General features: G+C 45.4%; 1 protein-coding gene across 1 annotated transcript in view; it reads left to right on the top strand.

Annotated features, from left to right (window-relative positions):
* Positions 1-14,108, top strand: part of EHD4 (EH domain containing 4) — an 84,412-nt gene that overhangs the window by 24,047 nt on the left and 46,257 nt on the right. The window contains exon 3 of the mRNA XM_043919147.1: positions 8,489-8,586. Coding sequence (XP_043775082.1) covers positions 8,489-8,586 — 98 coding nt within the window. The remainder of the gene's footprint in view (positions 1-8,488; positions 8,587-14,108) is intronic.

Genomic DNA, 14,108 nt, shown 5'->3' on the forward strand with positions numbered 1-14,108 from the left:
GGGAGGTTCAGAACCAGGGAGTGGTCTTCCAAACGCCTTTAGGGAGACATGGAACTAGGGATGACAGATGAAAGACTTGAAACTACACTTCTGCTTTTTAGATTAAAAAAAAAAAAGCGGAAAAGATCCTCCCAGCTGACAGCTGTTCTCCCAGAGGCTGAGAGTTGCGCCTGATTGCACAACTCCAGGGAGTGCCATTCACAAGGACCATGGAATGAATGATGTGCCAGAGTGCTGTGCGGTGGCTCTGCCAAGAGTGGCCCAGGCAACCTCCACAGGTGCCCTCTGTGAAAAACTCAACTCTCTAGGGATCGGTACTCTCCCCTAAGAGCTAATTTATGCTCCCAGAGCAAATCAAAGAAGGCGTCAAAGTGGCAGCAAGAGAACTTGGCAGCAGGATAAATAGAAATATACAGATGATGTAGATGGAGTCACAGAGAAATTCCATCTTGTTGCTGACGGTGACTGACAGAACACTCTCCAGATGATTTTTTCCACTTTAAGAGTTTCTCCTCTAGAAGAAGCACACTTCTCAACTCCAGAGCAACCTTGCTTGGCACCACCCTGTCTCCTTGTAGGAAAAGTAGGGGTTGAGCCGTGGAGGGAGAACCCCAGGGGTCTCTCAGGACGAGTGGATCACAGCTGCGGGGGAGTGGGACTAGAAGCTCCCCCAGCAGGGCCTCCCAGGGGCCATGGTCTCGGGGCAGGCAACAGCCAAGTTTCCTGTCCCAAAACTGGCCCTGGAAGAGTCCAGAGGCCCTGGCAAGTGTGGGGCACAGGATCCTTCTCCGTGAAAGTCTACCTGGAATCCTTTGGTTCCATTGCTACTGTCCTTAGTCTTACTCTCTTTTTGCCTGACAAAGACTTAAGAAAGAAATAAGCTGCCACCTTTTTCAAATTCCTATTTTATAAAGTCTCTATTCACAAGGGAAAAACAAGGGAGAATGGCTGTTGGCTTTATTTTGGCAGATGATTTACTTCCCTAACATATTTATTTTTTCTCAAATCACAAGTGTATAGCAGATGAGTATGGAAAAGAAGCTTTCAGGAAAGATTCTGAATGACAAGATTCTTTATCTCAGAATTTAAAACTTGCTGAACATAATCCACCCATCAAGTGTTAATTGAATTCAGAATACACAGAAAAAGAATAGCGAATAATTATATGGCATTTACTATCTGTCTAAACTTTACTGGTGAATTAGCTCTAAATTCTCACAAAAATCCTGTGACATAGCTGCGGCTATTTTCCCCAATGTAAAGAGAAGAAATTGAGACATAGAGGCCCATTTAGCTTACACGGGGCCACTTGACTAATAAGTGGCAGTTCTGGGATTGGAACCCAAGCCGTCTGGCCGAGGCCTGCTAGTGACCACTGTGCTCAGCAGCCAAACGGGAGGACGTTGATCCGAGAATCACTGTCTTCTCTCCTCTATCTAACATTCAAGGCTGTCCTTTATATAGCCCACCAACAATGATAACGATTATAATAACAATGTCCCAAATGTGTTGTTCAGTCACTAAGTTGTGTCCGACTCTTTGCAACCCCTTGGACTGCAGCACGCCAGGCTTTCCTGTCCTTCACTATCTCTCAGAGTTTGCTCAGACTCATGTCCGTTAAGTCGGTGATGCCATCCAACCATCTCATCCTCTGTTGCCTCCTTCTCCTCCAGCTTCAATCTTTCCCAGCACTGAGGTCGTTTCCAATCAGTTGGGTCTTTGCATCAGGTGGCCAAAGTATTGGAGCTTCAACATCAGTCCTTCCAATGAATATTCAGGGACCCAAAATCATTGATTAATAATTTCACATACACCTTCTTTTCATGGCTAATAAAATGGATGATACTGGGGCCATTTTACAGGTGACAAAATTGAGAGTAAAGAAGTAAAATGACTTGCTCAAGAAAAGGCAGAGACAGGGCTAGAATTCAGGTTCCCTCTTCCCTTTTATCTACCACCCTGCACCTCACAAAACACCAGCAAAGACGAGTTTCTGTCCTTCTAGCCACCTGGTGGCTATGTATACATGAGGCTCACATGTCAGGGATGTGTGTGTATGCTCAGCCACTCAGTTGTGTCCAACTCTGGACTGTAACCCACCAGGCACTTCTGTTATTGGGATTGTCCCAGCAAGAATATTGGAGTGGGTTGCCATTTCCTCCTCCAGGGGATCTTCCTGAACCAGGAATTGAACCTGAGTCTCTTGCATCTCTTGCATTGGCAGGCAGATTCTTTATCACTGAGTTACCTGAGAAACCTGTCATGGATGTACCCCCTGGAAATTAATAGTGTATTTAAGAGTAAATAGCCTGATTAAGTTGTATGTATACATGACAGTGCTGCTATTTTACCTAGTACTGGCATAAAGAAGAGAGTCACTTAGTATGGTGTGCTCAGATTGTATACATAATTATAGCATCCCTTTGGGAACAGCAGCAGGCGTGGCTCTAAAGGCAGGCAAACTTATTTTTACTTAGCATACTTTATGGGAACTAGGTAAAAAACCAGACTTCACAGAAAATAGATTTGGTTGTCTGCTATGAAGAACTTTCACCCCCTACCTCACTGAGCAACCACTGATTCCTCCACCTCCACAGGATAGGTCTCATTATTCTGGCCCTCCCATTACAGGGCTTGGGCATCTGCCCCTTGGGGCATCTTTAAGAGTTTGGTTCTTTGTAAGATGGTACCAGCCTGGAAGCATTAAGCAAACCAGTGGAACTGAGCCTCAATCTCTAATGCTGGTTTCTAGGAAAGTTTTCAGTGGGCTTCTGAGAAATGAAGACAAATTCCCCCAAAGACAGTTTTGAATTATAGAAATGTCATACTTGAATGGATCCCCAGGTGGTGCAGTGGTAAAGAATCCACTTGCAATGCAGGAGACACAAGAGCCGAGGGTTCTATCCCTGGGTCAGGAAGATCCCCTGGAGGAGGAGATGGCAACCCACTGCAGTATTCTTGCCTGGAAAATCCCACGGACAGAGGAGCCCCGTGGGCTACAGTCCATGGGGTGGCAAAGAGTTGGACACGACTAAGCACAAGCACACATACTTGAACAATGAAAAGAAGTTGCATCTAGAACAAAGAGTTCTAAAATACCTTAATGAGACATTCTGAGACTTCACCATTCTGCTTTACTTTAGAAGAAAATTCCACAGGCAAGCATGTCTCGGAGTTGCTCCAAGGGAGTGTGGTTCTTTAGGTGTCAAAGTCTGTTGTCACATCACAGTCTGTTCCACATCACAGAGGAGGGGACATCCCAACAGCACATTGAGGGCACAAGTCCTGGGAGACATGGCATGTTTTGGTTAGTTGAAGAAAGGGCAGGAGTTGGTGAGTTGGTCTCTGACCTTTCTTCCTACATTTGGATTAGTTATTTTATTTTCCCTCAATCTACTTTTCAGAAAATGGTGGTCTTTTTTTTTTTTTTAATCCAGATAGCTACAGGCATCATTTTCTGTTTAGGAGCTAGTGTAATTTTAAACTGTCACATTCCACAGAAGAAGTTCCTAATCTCATTTACTACTCCCGTTTCTCATTCTAAAATAACTCATCACTGGCCCTAAGGGATTGAAATTTTGAAACTTCCGTCTAAGTTGAAGGAATCTGAACAGTACTTCCAGTGCTCCTGTTATTTTAGCCAGGCCTGATGGGGGTGACAGTGTGATCAAAACACAAAAAACAGCCAGTCTTGAATTTGCAAAATGGCTTAGCAATAATAGAACACATATGTGTCTTTTTGTACTTATACTCTGTTTGTTACCTCTGTGCTTTTGATTAAGTGAGACATCATTAAATGGACTTTTTAAAGACTATGAATATTGCACAGTCACTTAGTACTGCTGAGAATTTTTTTTAAAAGCTGACTTAATACAAGTAAACAGCATCGGTCCAGACACATGCTGACTCCACCAGATAATTTAGCTGCAGAGATTAAGGAAAATAGGCTCTTGCCAAGAATCACTCTCGATTCATTAGCAAAACTGTGTGTGTTGTTTTTTTTTAAGCTGAGAGAGTAACTGGTTTGGTGAGCAGGGTTTTGTTTTGTTTTGGGTGGTGTGTTTTTCCCTAATAAACTCTCTGAAGCCCATCCTATTAACCTTTATCCTCAGGATTTGCGATGGCTCTTACGTCATTAAGCCATTGTTCTTTATCGGCCGCTGCCTGCACAGCCCTGGTCCTGTCATCCCAGAAAACCAGTTTTCCCCCCTGTGGTGGTTGGGAGAGGGAGACCTGATATAGAAAAGGCCACGTGGGGGTTGAGCTGCATGGGATTGCCAATGTTCAACCATCTTTTACTCTCAAAAGTGGTAATTCCATAAGACTCGACCAAAGGGGTAACCACAGGCTTTTTATAGTCTGGTTGTGAAATTAAATTCCTCCTGGGCAGTGGAAGTTTAGATCAGGCCTTTGTGGTAGGACCATGTAATAATAATTTCTGCATGTTAGTTGTCAAGGTCTTTTTGCACTCTGGGTGCTATTCACTGCCAATTTAGGAAGTATTTCATCTCTCTGATTTTGCTCTTATCAGTAAAGTGAGCCTGGGCAGGAACCGTGTCCTAGTGAGCCTGGGCAGGAACCGTGTCCTACTCTCTTCCATGGTAAACCTAGGTGAACCTAAAGGACTGTCTGGGAGTCCTCAGGCCAACAGAGTTGCTCAGACCTGACTGAGGTCACAGGGTGAGTGAGAAAAAAGAGGTTAAGAACCGGATCTTTTGCCTCCCGGTCACTGCTCCACCCTCCACTAGTAAATTGAGGGCAAGTCCCACAAAAGGGGCCTCTTTGGTGGAGTTCCAGGGCTGTGGCACATCACTTCTCTGTTCTAGGATGCTGCCCTCTGTGTGATAAAAGATACACAGTGCTGACTCGAATGCATGAAATGGCAACAGCAGCCTAACTGCCAGGTCTACATCCTAGCTCTGTCAGCTACCAGCTATGTGACTTGGCAAGTTACAGCATGTGACCCCTCTGTGCCCCTGCTGGGGCGGAAAAAATTTTCCTCTACCCTTCTAGGTTCATCTGGCTGGTCTAAGAATTAAGTTGACTTAAGACAGGTTAACAGGAGAAAATCAAACAAAACTTTAATTATGTATATACATGAGAGAGACCCAGGAAAACGGAATAACTCCCCCAAAGGGCTGAAGCCCTTCCCTTTCTAAATACCATCTCCAGTTAAAGACAGAGGAGAATGTTGGAGGCAGTGATTTGGAATCTTATGGGGAAGAGGAAGGCAGTTGACATGGAGCTGGAAAAACAAATGTTTGGTAAACAAATGTTTGCTGGCCTGTGCAGAGACAATGGGACACAGTGAGGAGTTTTAATAAATAAAACTGTGCAAGGTTCCTATCGCCTCACCTCGTTGATACTATATTTATCTCTGGTGACAGCTCCCTTCCTGGAACAGATCCTCTGTCTGCTTTCCCTAGGCAGTTAGAAGGGAGGTCAGAGATGCTTCCTGAGTTCAGGGGGCCTTAAAAATAATTAGCCTAAATTAATCTTCATGCCAGTGAGACATATTTTTGGGGTGGCCGCATTTGCCCCCTGTGACCCTAGTCTTGTCCTTTGTAAAATGGAGATATACAGCCCCACTGCTGAGGGTTGTGGCCAGGATTGAGTGAGTTAATGTGAGTTCATGGAAAGTACTCAGGACAGTGCCTAGCACACGGTAAGTGGTCAGTGATGTTTGTGCCATTTGATGATTGCTGCGGCTACTGGGTATCGCTGCACTGGAAATGGAATCGCTATTAAGCTACTGCCTGGCTCTTTTAAAATGCTGATCACTGGATTGGAATGTTAGTGTTTGGAGGCAACTTTTAAGAACCAGAACCCCCTCTTTGTGCTGTCTTACAGTGTGGCCAGACTCTTAGCCCCTGGCCTGAGACCTTACAGCTGGGCCAATCCTTTATGCACCCCGTCTCAACTACCACTCAGCCTTCCTTGGTTGAAGGGGTGACAGCCAATGGGGGTCCTGTAGGTTTGATCCCTTCCTTCTCTCCTTTTATCAGAAAATAAGATAGACCAGCCCTGGATGAGGGACATACTTCATAAAGTTTATGTGAGGCTCCTGGGCTTAACTGGCTGCATGTTTCACATGAAATGTACAAGACAAGGCAAGTCCGGAAGAAGTAAGAAATCCATCCCGGGACAGCAAATCCTGTGCTTGGAAACACATATCAGTGGGAAAGGCCTGACCCAAGGCAGGCTGTGTTATACCCGATAAATAACCCACATTTCACCTTCCTTTCATGGACCAGATTGTTCTAGCAGCATTGCATTAGGGTTTTTTCTGATTATAGTATAACTATTTAAGAAAACATGAGTGTGGTTCTAGCCCTTAGAGTGTGGGCTGTCCTCCCACATGAGGGTCTTGAAAGCTAATTTGTGCTCTGTGCTCCTTGGCCCACCTCCCCAAGCTGCCCCCCAGTGCATACTGGGCAGGGCTATGCAAAGTTCAACTTTGCACATTCAACCCTCGTCACCCTATTTGGGGTGCCCCTGGAGAGCACCCTCCTCCTCCTCTTCCCCTCCCTCTTCTTTTCCACCCCCTCTTGTCTGCAGTCATCCTTCCTGGCCCTGGGCCTGCTTTCTCACACGTTGTGTGGTGATGTCACCACATCTGACTGTCTTGTTTTGTGGCTCACACATTTTGGCTCTGCTGTTGTATCAGGAGGCATGTGAGTTGGTAAAGCTTTGTCTCTGCACTGCACAGAGGGAGTGGTGGTTTATAAATTTTGAATCCCTCTGTTAACTTCACATGAGAATCCAGGGCTTTTGTGTTTTGGAAAAATTGATATTTAGTGTGAGCTTGTGGTCTGGGAAAAAGGTTAACCTCTCACAGAAGTACTTTTTGCGAGATAGTTTTACGTATGTCCAGTGTTCTTAGCATCACCAGGTGTCTTGAGCCATCTGATAAAAAGGATGGGACTGTGATAAGAGACCAGATTACCCACAAGAAATTCGGTCTACCACAGATATGCTCAGAATTCTGTTTCTACCCGAGTTCTAGAGACACAAATATGGCATTTTTTCTCTGTGAACTTAGAGAAGTTAGTGATCCCGGTGCACTTTACTCACAGATCTGTCTGAGTGTCGGACAATGGGGTTTATAAAAGTGGAGGGACAGGAGAAAATCAGAAATGAGGGGCTTCTTATAAATAAAATTGACCCCTTATTTTTTTAATGTTATGAAGTTTTTATTTTAGGGGTTAAGTTCAACTCAACTGACATCAGAAATATTAGGCTGCAGTCCTCAGCCAGCCACCCATTAGAGGCATGGCCTTGCATGTCAGAACTGCACTGTACTTCAACTTTTCCAGCTGTAAAATGATCATAGTCATCATTCTGACATCTTCCTGGGCTAACTTGAAAAAGTGGGAAAGAATGTCTGAGAAACTTGTCCTGAGCCCCTTGAACAAAAGTTCACTTGCTGTGTCAGTGATCCCATCTCATGCTCAGGGCTCCCGACCCTGAGCTGTGAGGGGGCTGTGCTGTCCACACTTGGGCTGGGACGGCTGGGCAGGCCTCCCTCTCGTGCATTCCCAGCATGTTTATGTGCTGAGTAATCCCACCAGTTCCACTGAATGGAAGAATTGAGTTTTCCCTGAGGATTTTCGAGCCTTCTGCCTACGCAGACCCTGAAGTTAGCCATTTACAGTACAGGAAAAGGAGAGACACTCTACAGTTTCTGGCTTAAATCATACACAATTCCTAACACAGATCCCCCTGGGTTGCCTGGGGGTGGAAGTAACAGAGCATTTCCCTCTGGTGCTCTGGAGTTACACAGTGTCAAAGCTAAGAGCCTCTCCAGCCCCTGGCAAGTGTCTCTATTTACACATGATGAAACTGAGGCCCAGTTCCCTGGGGAAGCCCTTGTCCAGGGTCCAAGCAGGTTATTGGCCTGAACCCAGGTCTGCTGACCCTCAGGCTGTGGTTTTCCTGCCATTTCACTCTGCTTCCAAGGCCTACACCAGGGCAGCTGATTGGAAGCATGGCAGAGGGATTGGGATGAGGAGGAGGAGGTGGTATCAGGGAGGTGATGGACAACGAAGGCAGCTTGGAGATGCCTGGCCCGGGCCCTGCTCACAGCTGCCCTTTTGTCTGTTTTTAGCACACCAAAGCACCTGGAGGATTTGGGGTGTTGCCCATAGGAGCTTGCCATGCCCTGAGCCTGGAGCCTTAGCATGGTCCCTGGGGCACCAGTGAAAACAGGCCCTAGTACCTCTGCTGACACATTGGAGAATGGGCACGGACTGGACAAGGCTCAGGACGCTCCAGCCGAGCGAGGCAGTGACCCTGAAGGAAGCATGTGATTCCCTGGGAGGAGAAGCCCAGGACGCTTGTCTGAAGAGCAGCATAGGGGAGAGACAGGTGGGGCTGAGGGACTTTGCCATCACACTGACTCCAAAGAGAGGAGAGGCCAAGGAGATATGAGATTAGAGCAATCTGCAATAAACAGGCTCTGATCCCAACTTTGATTCCTTTCTTCCAGATTTATGTGCTCCCAGCTGCCCAATGAGGTCCTGAAGAGCATCAGCATAATCGACAGCCCTGGCATCCTGTCTGGAGAGAAACAGCGCATCAGCCGAGGTCAGTGCTTGCCCCGCCCATCCAAGTCCCCCCACCCCCACCCCCAGGGCCGACTAAGTCCCTCTGTGATGTCAGCAGAGGATTTTTGCCCCTATTTAATTCCTTTAAGTATTGTCATCTTCTGTTAGTACCTGCCTCACATAAATCTTCAGACTTTAAGAGGGGGCCTGTCACTTGCTAACCACTCACTTGGACACATAACAAGAAATAAAGGTGGCCAACCAGTCACCCCAAGGGAGAGAGCCCTCCCTGCTGCTCTACTTCCCCAGAATACTGGCACATCTTCTACCCCAGTTGCCTCCGCAGCAGCCTTCCGTTGAATGAGGCTTTATTGGTATTAGTATATATTTTGCACCAGACGCTATAATGCACACTGGGGATGTGGAAAAAACAGATGCAGTTTCTGGCCTGGAGGATCTTGTGTTCTAATGAGGAAGATGGATATTAGTTATTTTATCACAGAAATAAATAGAAAACAAGAGTCAGAATAATCATTCTATGATGGGAATTGTCTGTCAGGGTGTAAGGGGGCTATCTGGCCTTGGGTTGTTGGGAAAGGCTCTCCAGAGGAGACATTGGAGCTGGAACCCAGGGGATGAATTGGAACCACCTAAGGGAAGCTCTGGGCTTCCCAGGTGGTGCTAGTGGTAAACCTGCCTGCCCGTGCAGGAGACATAAGAGGCATGGGTTCGATCTGTGGGTTGGAAAGATCCCTTGGAGGAGGGCATGGCAACCTACTCCAGTATTCTTGCCTGGAGAATACTATGGACAGAGGAGCCTGGTGGACTACAGTCCATAGGGTCACACAGAGTCAGACACGACGAAAGTTACTTAGCACGTACATGGATGGGAAAGGAGAGATGATGAGGCATTCAAAGGAAATCTGTAAGGAAATCTGTGAAAGACAGAAAATGCTTGTAAAGAACAGTGACATCTGGGCTTCTTCAACCTTCACAATGAAAGACTAAGGCAGTACTGTTTCCAGACCCATGCACTGTGCTTCAACCAGTGAGCCTGTGGTTTCCCCCACCCTCCTAGTGAAGGGGCTGTCAGGAGCAGATCAGAAGACCATTTACCTACAGAGAGGAAATTCCTGACAGGGAGAGCACTAGGGTAGACTCCTGTGGTCCCAGAGGCAGGTCCAGAGGGCTTGCGCTGGCCTCTGAAACTAAGGGCAGTTCCTGGAGGCTTTGCTGGGAGGGAGAAGCCAGAGTGGATTAGTTCCTGCTGTCACTCCTCACTGGTAATTCTTCACAGCCCCTTGAACAGGACTCGCAGAATTATGGCCAGACAGTGCGCTCCCCCAGCATTCCTGGAACAGAAGTGCAGTACACCAGCCCTGGGACACACCCGGGAGCCAGAAAGCAAGGGTCCTGTGACAGGGGTCAAGAAAGAGCATCCCAAGTCTGTCAGCCCTCCCTTCTCATGGCATTTGAGAAATGCTGATTTTGCAGACTCTGACTGCCTTGCTGTGCCTTCATCCATGTGTTCAGGGTCTTGGTGGGCCATTAGGCTTCCCCAAGGCCTCCAAGAACATTGTACTTACAGAAAAGACCACAAATAACCATTATTATTTGTTTTCTCCAGCTCCTTAGAGACTTTTTTCTGTGTGTGTACAAACATACTGTTTTAATAGAAATGTGATTACCGTGCACATTTCTTACAACTTGACTTTTTTAAAAAACATGTTTATTTATTTGCCTGCATCATATCTTATTTGCATCATATCTTATTTGCATCATGTGGGACTTTTCATTGCAGGGTGTGGGCTCTCTAGTTGTGGCATGGGGGCTTCTCTCTAGTTGTGGTGCATAGGCTCCACAGCATATGGGCTCTGGTGCTCGGGCTTAGTTGCCCCACAACCTATGGGATCTTAGTTTACCTGCCAGGGATCAAACCTACATCCCTGCATTGGAAAGTGGATTCTTAACCACTGGACCACCAGGGACATCCTATACAACTTGATTTTTGGTTGTTGTTCCTAAATTTTAGGACCTCTGGATTTTAGCTTCAGCCCTATCTATTCCTTGTTATTGGTAGGCCTCTGACCAATACTAATCATCTATATTCTTCAGGGTTTCTCCCTGGCTTAGTGATTCTAAGTGTCTTTCAACCTGTAGCTCCTTCAGAGAAATTAGCATGGTGTGATATGCTCAGGATGCCTTGAAGACAGTTTTTTTCAGCACTTTATAATAACTGACTCATATCCTAGTCTGACTTACTGTGACAAGTCCTTACTCACATCCTATGCCCAGAAATAGCACATATGGTTCCAGCCAGTCGGCCAGTCCCTGCCACCCTGACAGACAGCAGCTGGTACCATACCGTGCTGTGGCATCGTTGCTGGTTGGGGTCACTTAGTTGACAGTTTCAACATATTAACCCCAAAGAATATGTGCTGTTTTAAAGCTGCTTCAGCTTTAACTATTGCAAATAGTGCTGCATTTTCGCACGTGTTCCTATCTGCTGCTGTCCCTCCAGCTCGTAGATCACAGCCCCACCTTTGCCAGTCCTCTGTGTCAACATTGGATGAGCCTCAGAGACAATCTGTGACCCCGCAGAACGTTTGAAACATCCACCATTGACCTTACTAGTGGGGCTTTGCCTCCCCGACGGATGTTTCATCTGTGAAAGAGAAAGGGGTGGCTGTCGCGCCTCCTCCCTGTCCCTTGGTGTGATTGATTGATTAACCTTTGGCAGGCAGAGTCTCATCAAGCAGGTCCCTCTTACACACGTAGTGTCTCCTCAAAGTGTATATTCATAATAGCAGTATGAGAACAGCCACCAGAGGTTGAACCCTTGCTGTGTGTGTGCACGGTGCTCTTCACTGAGGATTTGCTAAGCTAAACCTGCATACAGTCATGCACAGACAGGAGCCCAGCCCTAACCAGGAAACCACTCACCCTCACTTCTCTGGGGATGCCGAGCCTAACAGAGTTTGTAAGAATTCCTTCCCCAGTGGCTGGGCAGGTGGGCGACCAGGCTTGACAGCTGGGGAGTGGACAAAGCAAAAGCTATTAAGGCACCACTTTTGAAGAACAGGCTGGGGGTATGTATGCTTCAGGCAGTGGCTGCAGGCTGACACTACTGTGTGGACCCCATCCACCCTCTAGCCTGCAGGCTGTGCAGCCCCAGATGGGCACATTCTGGGCAGACCATGCAGTTGCAGGAGGAGGTAATGAGCATGGGGTGACTGCAGAGCACCCCCAGGAAGACCTACTGACTGCATCACACTCAGAATTCTGCCATCAGCATGGAATGAGGCAGATGGTGGGTGGGGCAGTGGAACATAGTGTTGCTTTGCTGGTGGTCAAACAGGGAAGGAGTGACCTAAGCTGGGGAGCAGACTTCATCATCACTGGTGGTCCTCAGGTGCCCCCAGGGCATTGCCCAGTCACCTAAGAGTTCTGGGAACCAGATGACCCAGTGCGGATATATCTCCAGGAAGGAGTCCTGAACCTGGGGTTTAGTCATGTGCCTCCCCTCCCCTGTGGCTCCCTTCTTCCTTGTTCATTCTTCTCTCTTGTGCCGTCATAAACCTGCATCCTTTCTACTCTGTTGAGTAAAGAGAGCAAGTGTGATTACTAGGAGGGCATGGCATTTCATGGTCATTGCTCTTCTCTTGGCCAAAGTCAGAGGTGACCAGAAAAACAGTTGACATTTCTACATGATGATTCATATTTTGGGGTGTTTGGTTTGAGGCAAACTTGGCAAATCCACTCTTACGCTAGAAGTGATCTTTACCAATTGGAATGTGTCCCAGCACAGCCTTCTCATCAGCAGAATATTAACATGGACCCTAGAAGTCAGGTCCTGCTCTATGACCCAGAGTAAAACAAGAATGCAAGGTCTGCCTTGGGGGAAATAAATATCTAGATCTCTGCCTTGGTAGCTCTATAAATAAAACCCACTAGAGTAATTGGTTTTGGAGCAATTTTTAGAATACTACTTATGACTGTGATGTTTCTCAGTTTAATTATAGTTAACAAAAAGTCTTCAGGAAAAAAAGGGTGAACTTAGGTACTAACCTGTAGCTTTCTTGTCTGACATAGAGAATTCTCATCAAGCAGGAATTAAAATATTCTGCAATCAATGTGATACACTATATTAACAATTTGAAAGATAAAAACCATATGTTCATCTCAATAGATGCAGAGAAAGCCTTTGACAAAATTCACCACCCATATATGATTAAAACTCTTCAAAAAATTGGCATAGAAGGAACCTACCTCAACATAGTAAAGGCCATATATGATAAGCCTACAGCAAACGTTATTGTCAATGGTGAAAAATCGAAAGCATTCCCCCTAAGATCAGGAACAAGACAGGGGTGTCCACTTTTACCACTATTATTTAACATAGTTCTGGATGTCCTAGCTACAGCAATCAGAGAAGAAAAATAATAAAAGGAATCCAGATCAGAAAAGAAGAATTAAAGCTCTCACTGTTTGCAGATGACATGATACTATACATAGAAAACCCTAAAGATAGTATCAGATAATTACTAGGTTGTGAATTTAGCAAGTTGCAGGATACAAAATCAATACACTGAAATCACTTGCATTTCTATATACTAACAATGAAAAATCAGAAAGAGAAATTAAGGAATTGATCCCATTCACCATTACAACAAAAAGAATTAAATATCTAGAAATAAACTTACCTAAGGAGACAAAAGAACTGTACGCAGAAAATTATAAGACACTAATGGAAGAAATCAAAAGATGACATAAGCAGTTGGAGAGAGATTCCTGGGTAGGAAAAATCAATATTGTGAAAATGACTATACTACCAAATGCAATCTACAGATTCAATGAGATCCCTATCTAATTACCAATGGCATTTTTCACAAAACTAGAACAAGAAATTTCACAATTCATATGGAAACACAAAAGACCCTGAATAGCCAAAGCAGTCCTGAGAAAGAAGAATGGAGATGGAGGAATCAACCTTTCTGACTTCAGATTATACTACAAAGCTACAGTCATCAAGACAGTATGGTACTGGCACAAAAACATAAATATAGACCAATGGAACAAGACCGAAAGCCCAGAAATAAACCCATGCCTATGGGTACCTTATTTTTGACAAAGGAGGCAAGAATATACAGTGGGGAAAAGACAGTCTCTTCAGTAAATGGTGCTGGGAAAACTGGTCAGCTATGTGTAAAAGAATGAAATTAGAACACTTCCTAACACTATACACAAAGATAATAAACTCAAAATGGATTAAAGACTTAAATGTAAGACCAGAAACTATAAAACTCTTAGAGGAAAACCTAGGCAGAACACTCGATGACATAAATCAAAGCAAGATTCTCTATGACCCACCTCCTAGAGTAATGGAAATAAAAACAAAAGTAAACAAGTGGGGCACCTGATTAAACTTAAAAGCTTTTGCACAGAAAAGGAAACTATAAGCAAGGTGAAAAGACAGCTCTCAGAATGGGAGAAAATAATAGCAAATGAAACTGACAAAGGATTAATTTCCAAAATATACAAGCAGCTCATACAACTCAATGC

This window comes from Cervus elaphus, chromosome 12 (genome assembly GCF_910594005.1).
Source record: "Cervus elaphus chromosome 12, mCerEla1.1, whole genome shotgun sequence".
Lineage (NCBI taxonomy): Eukaryota > Metazoa > Chordata > Mammalia > Artiodactyla > Cervidae > Cervus > Cervus elaphus.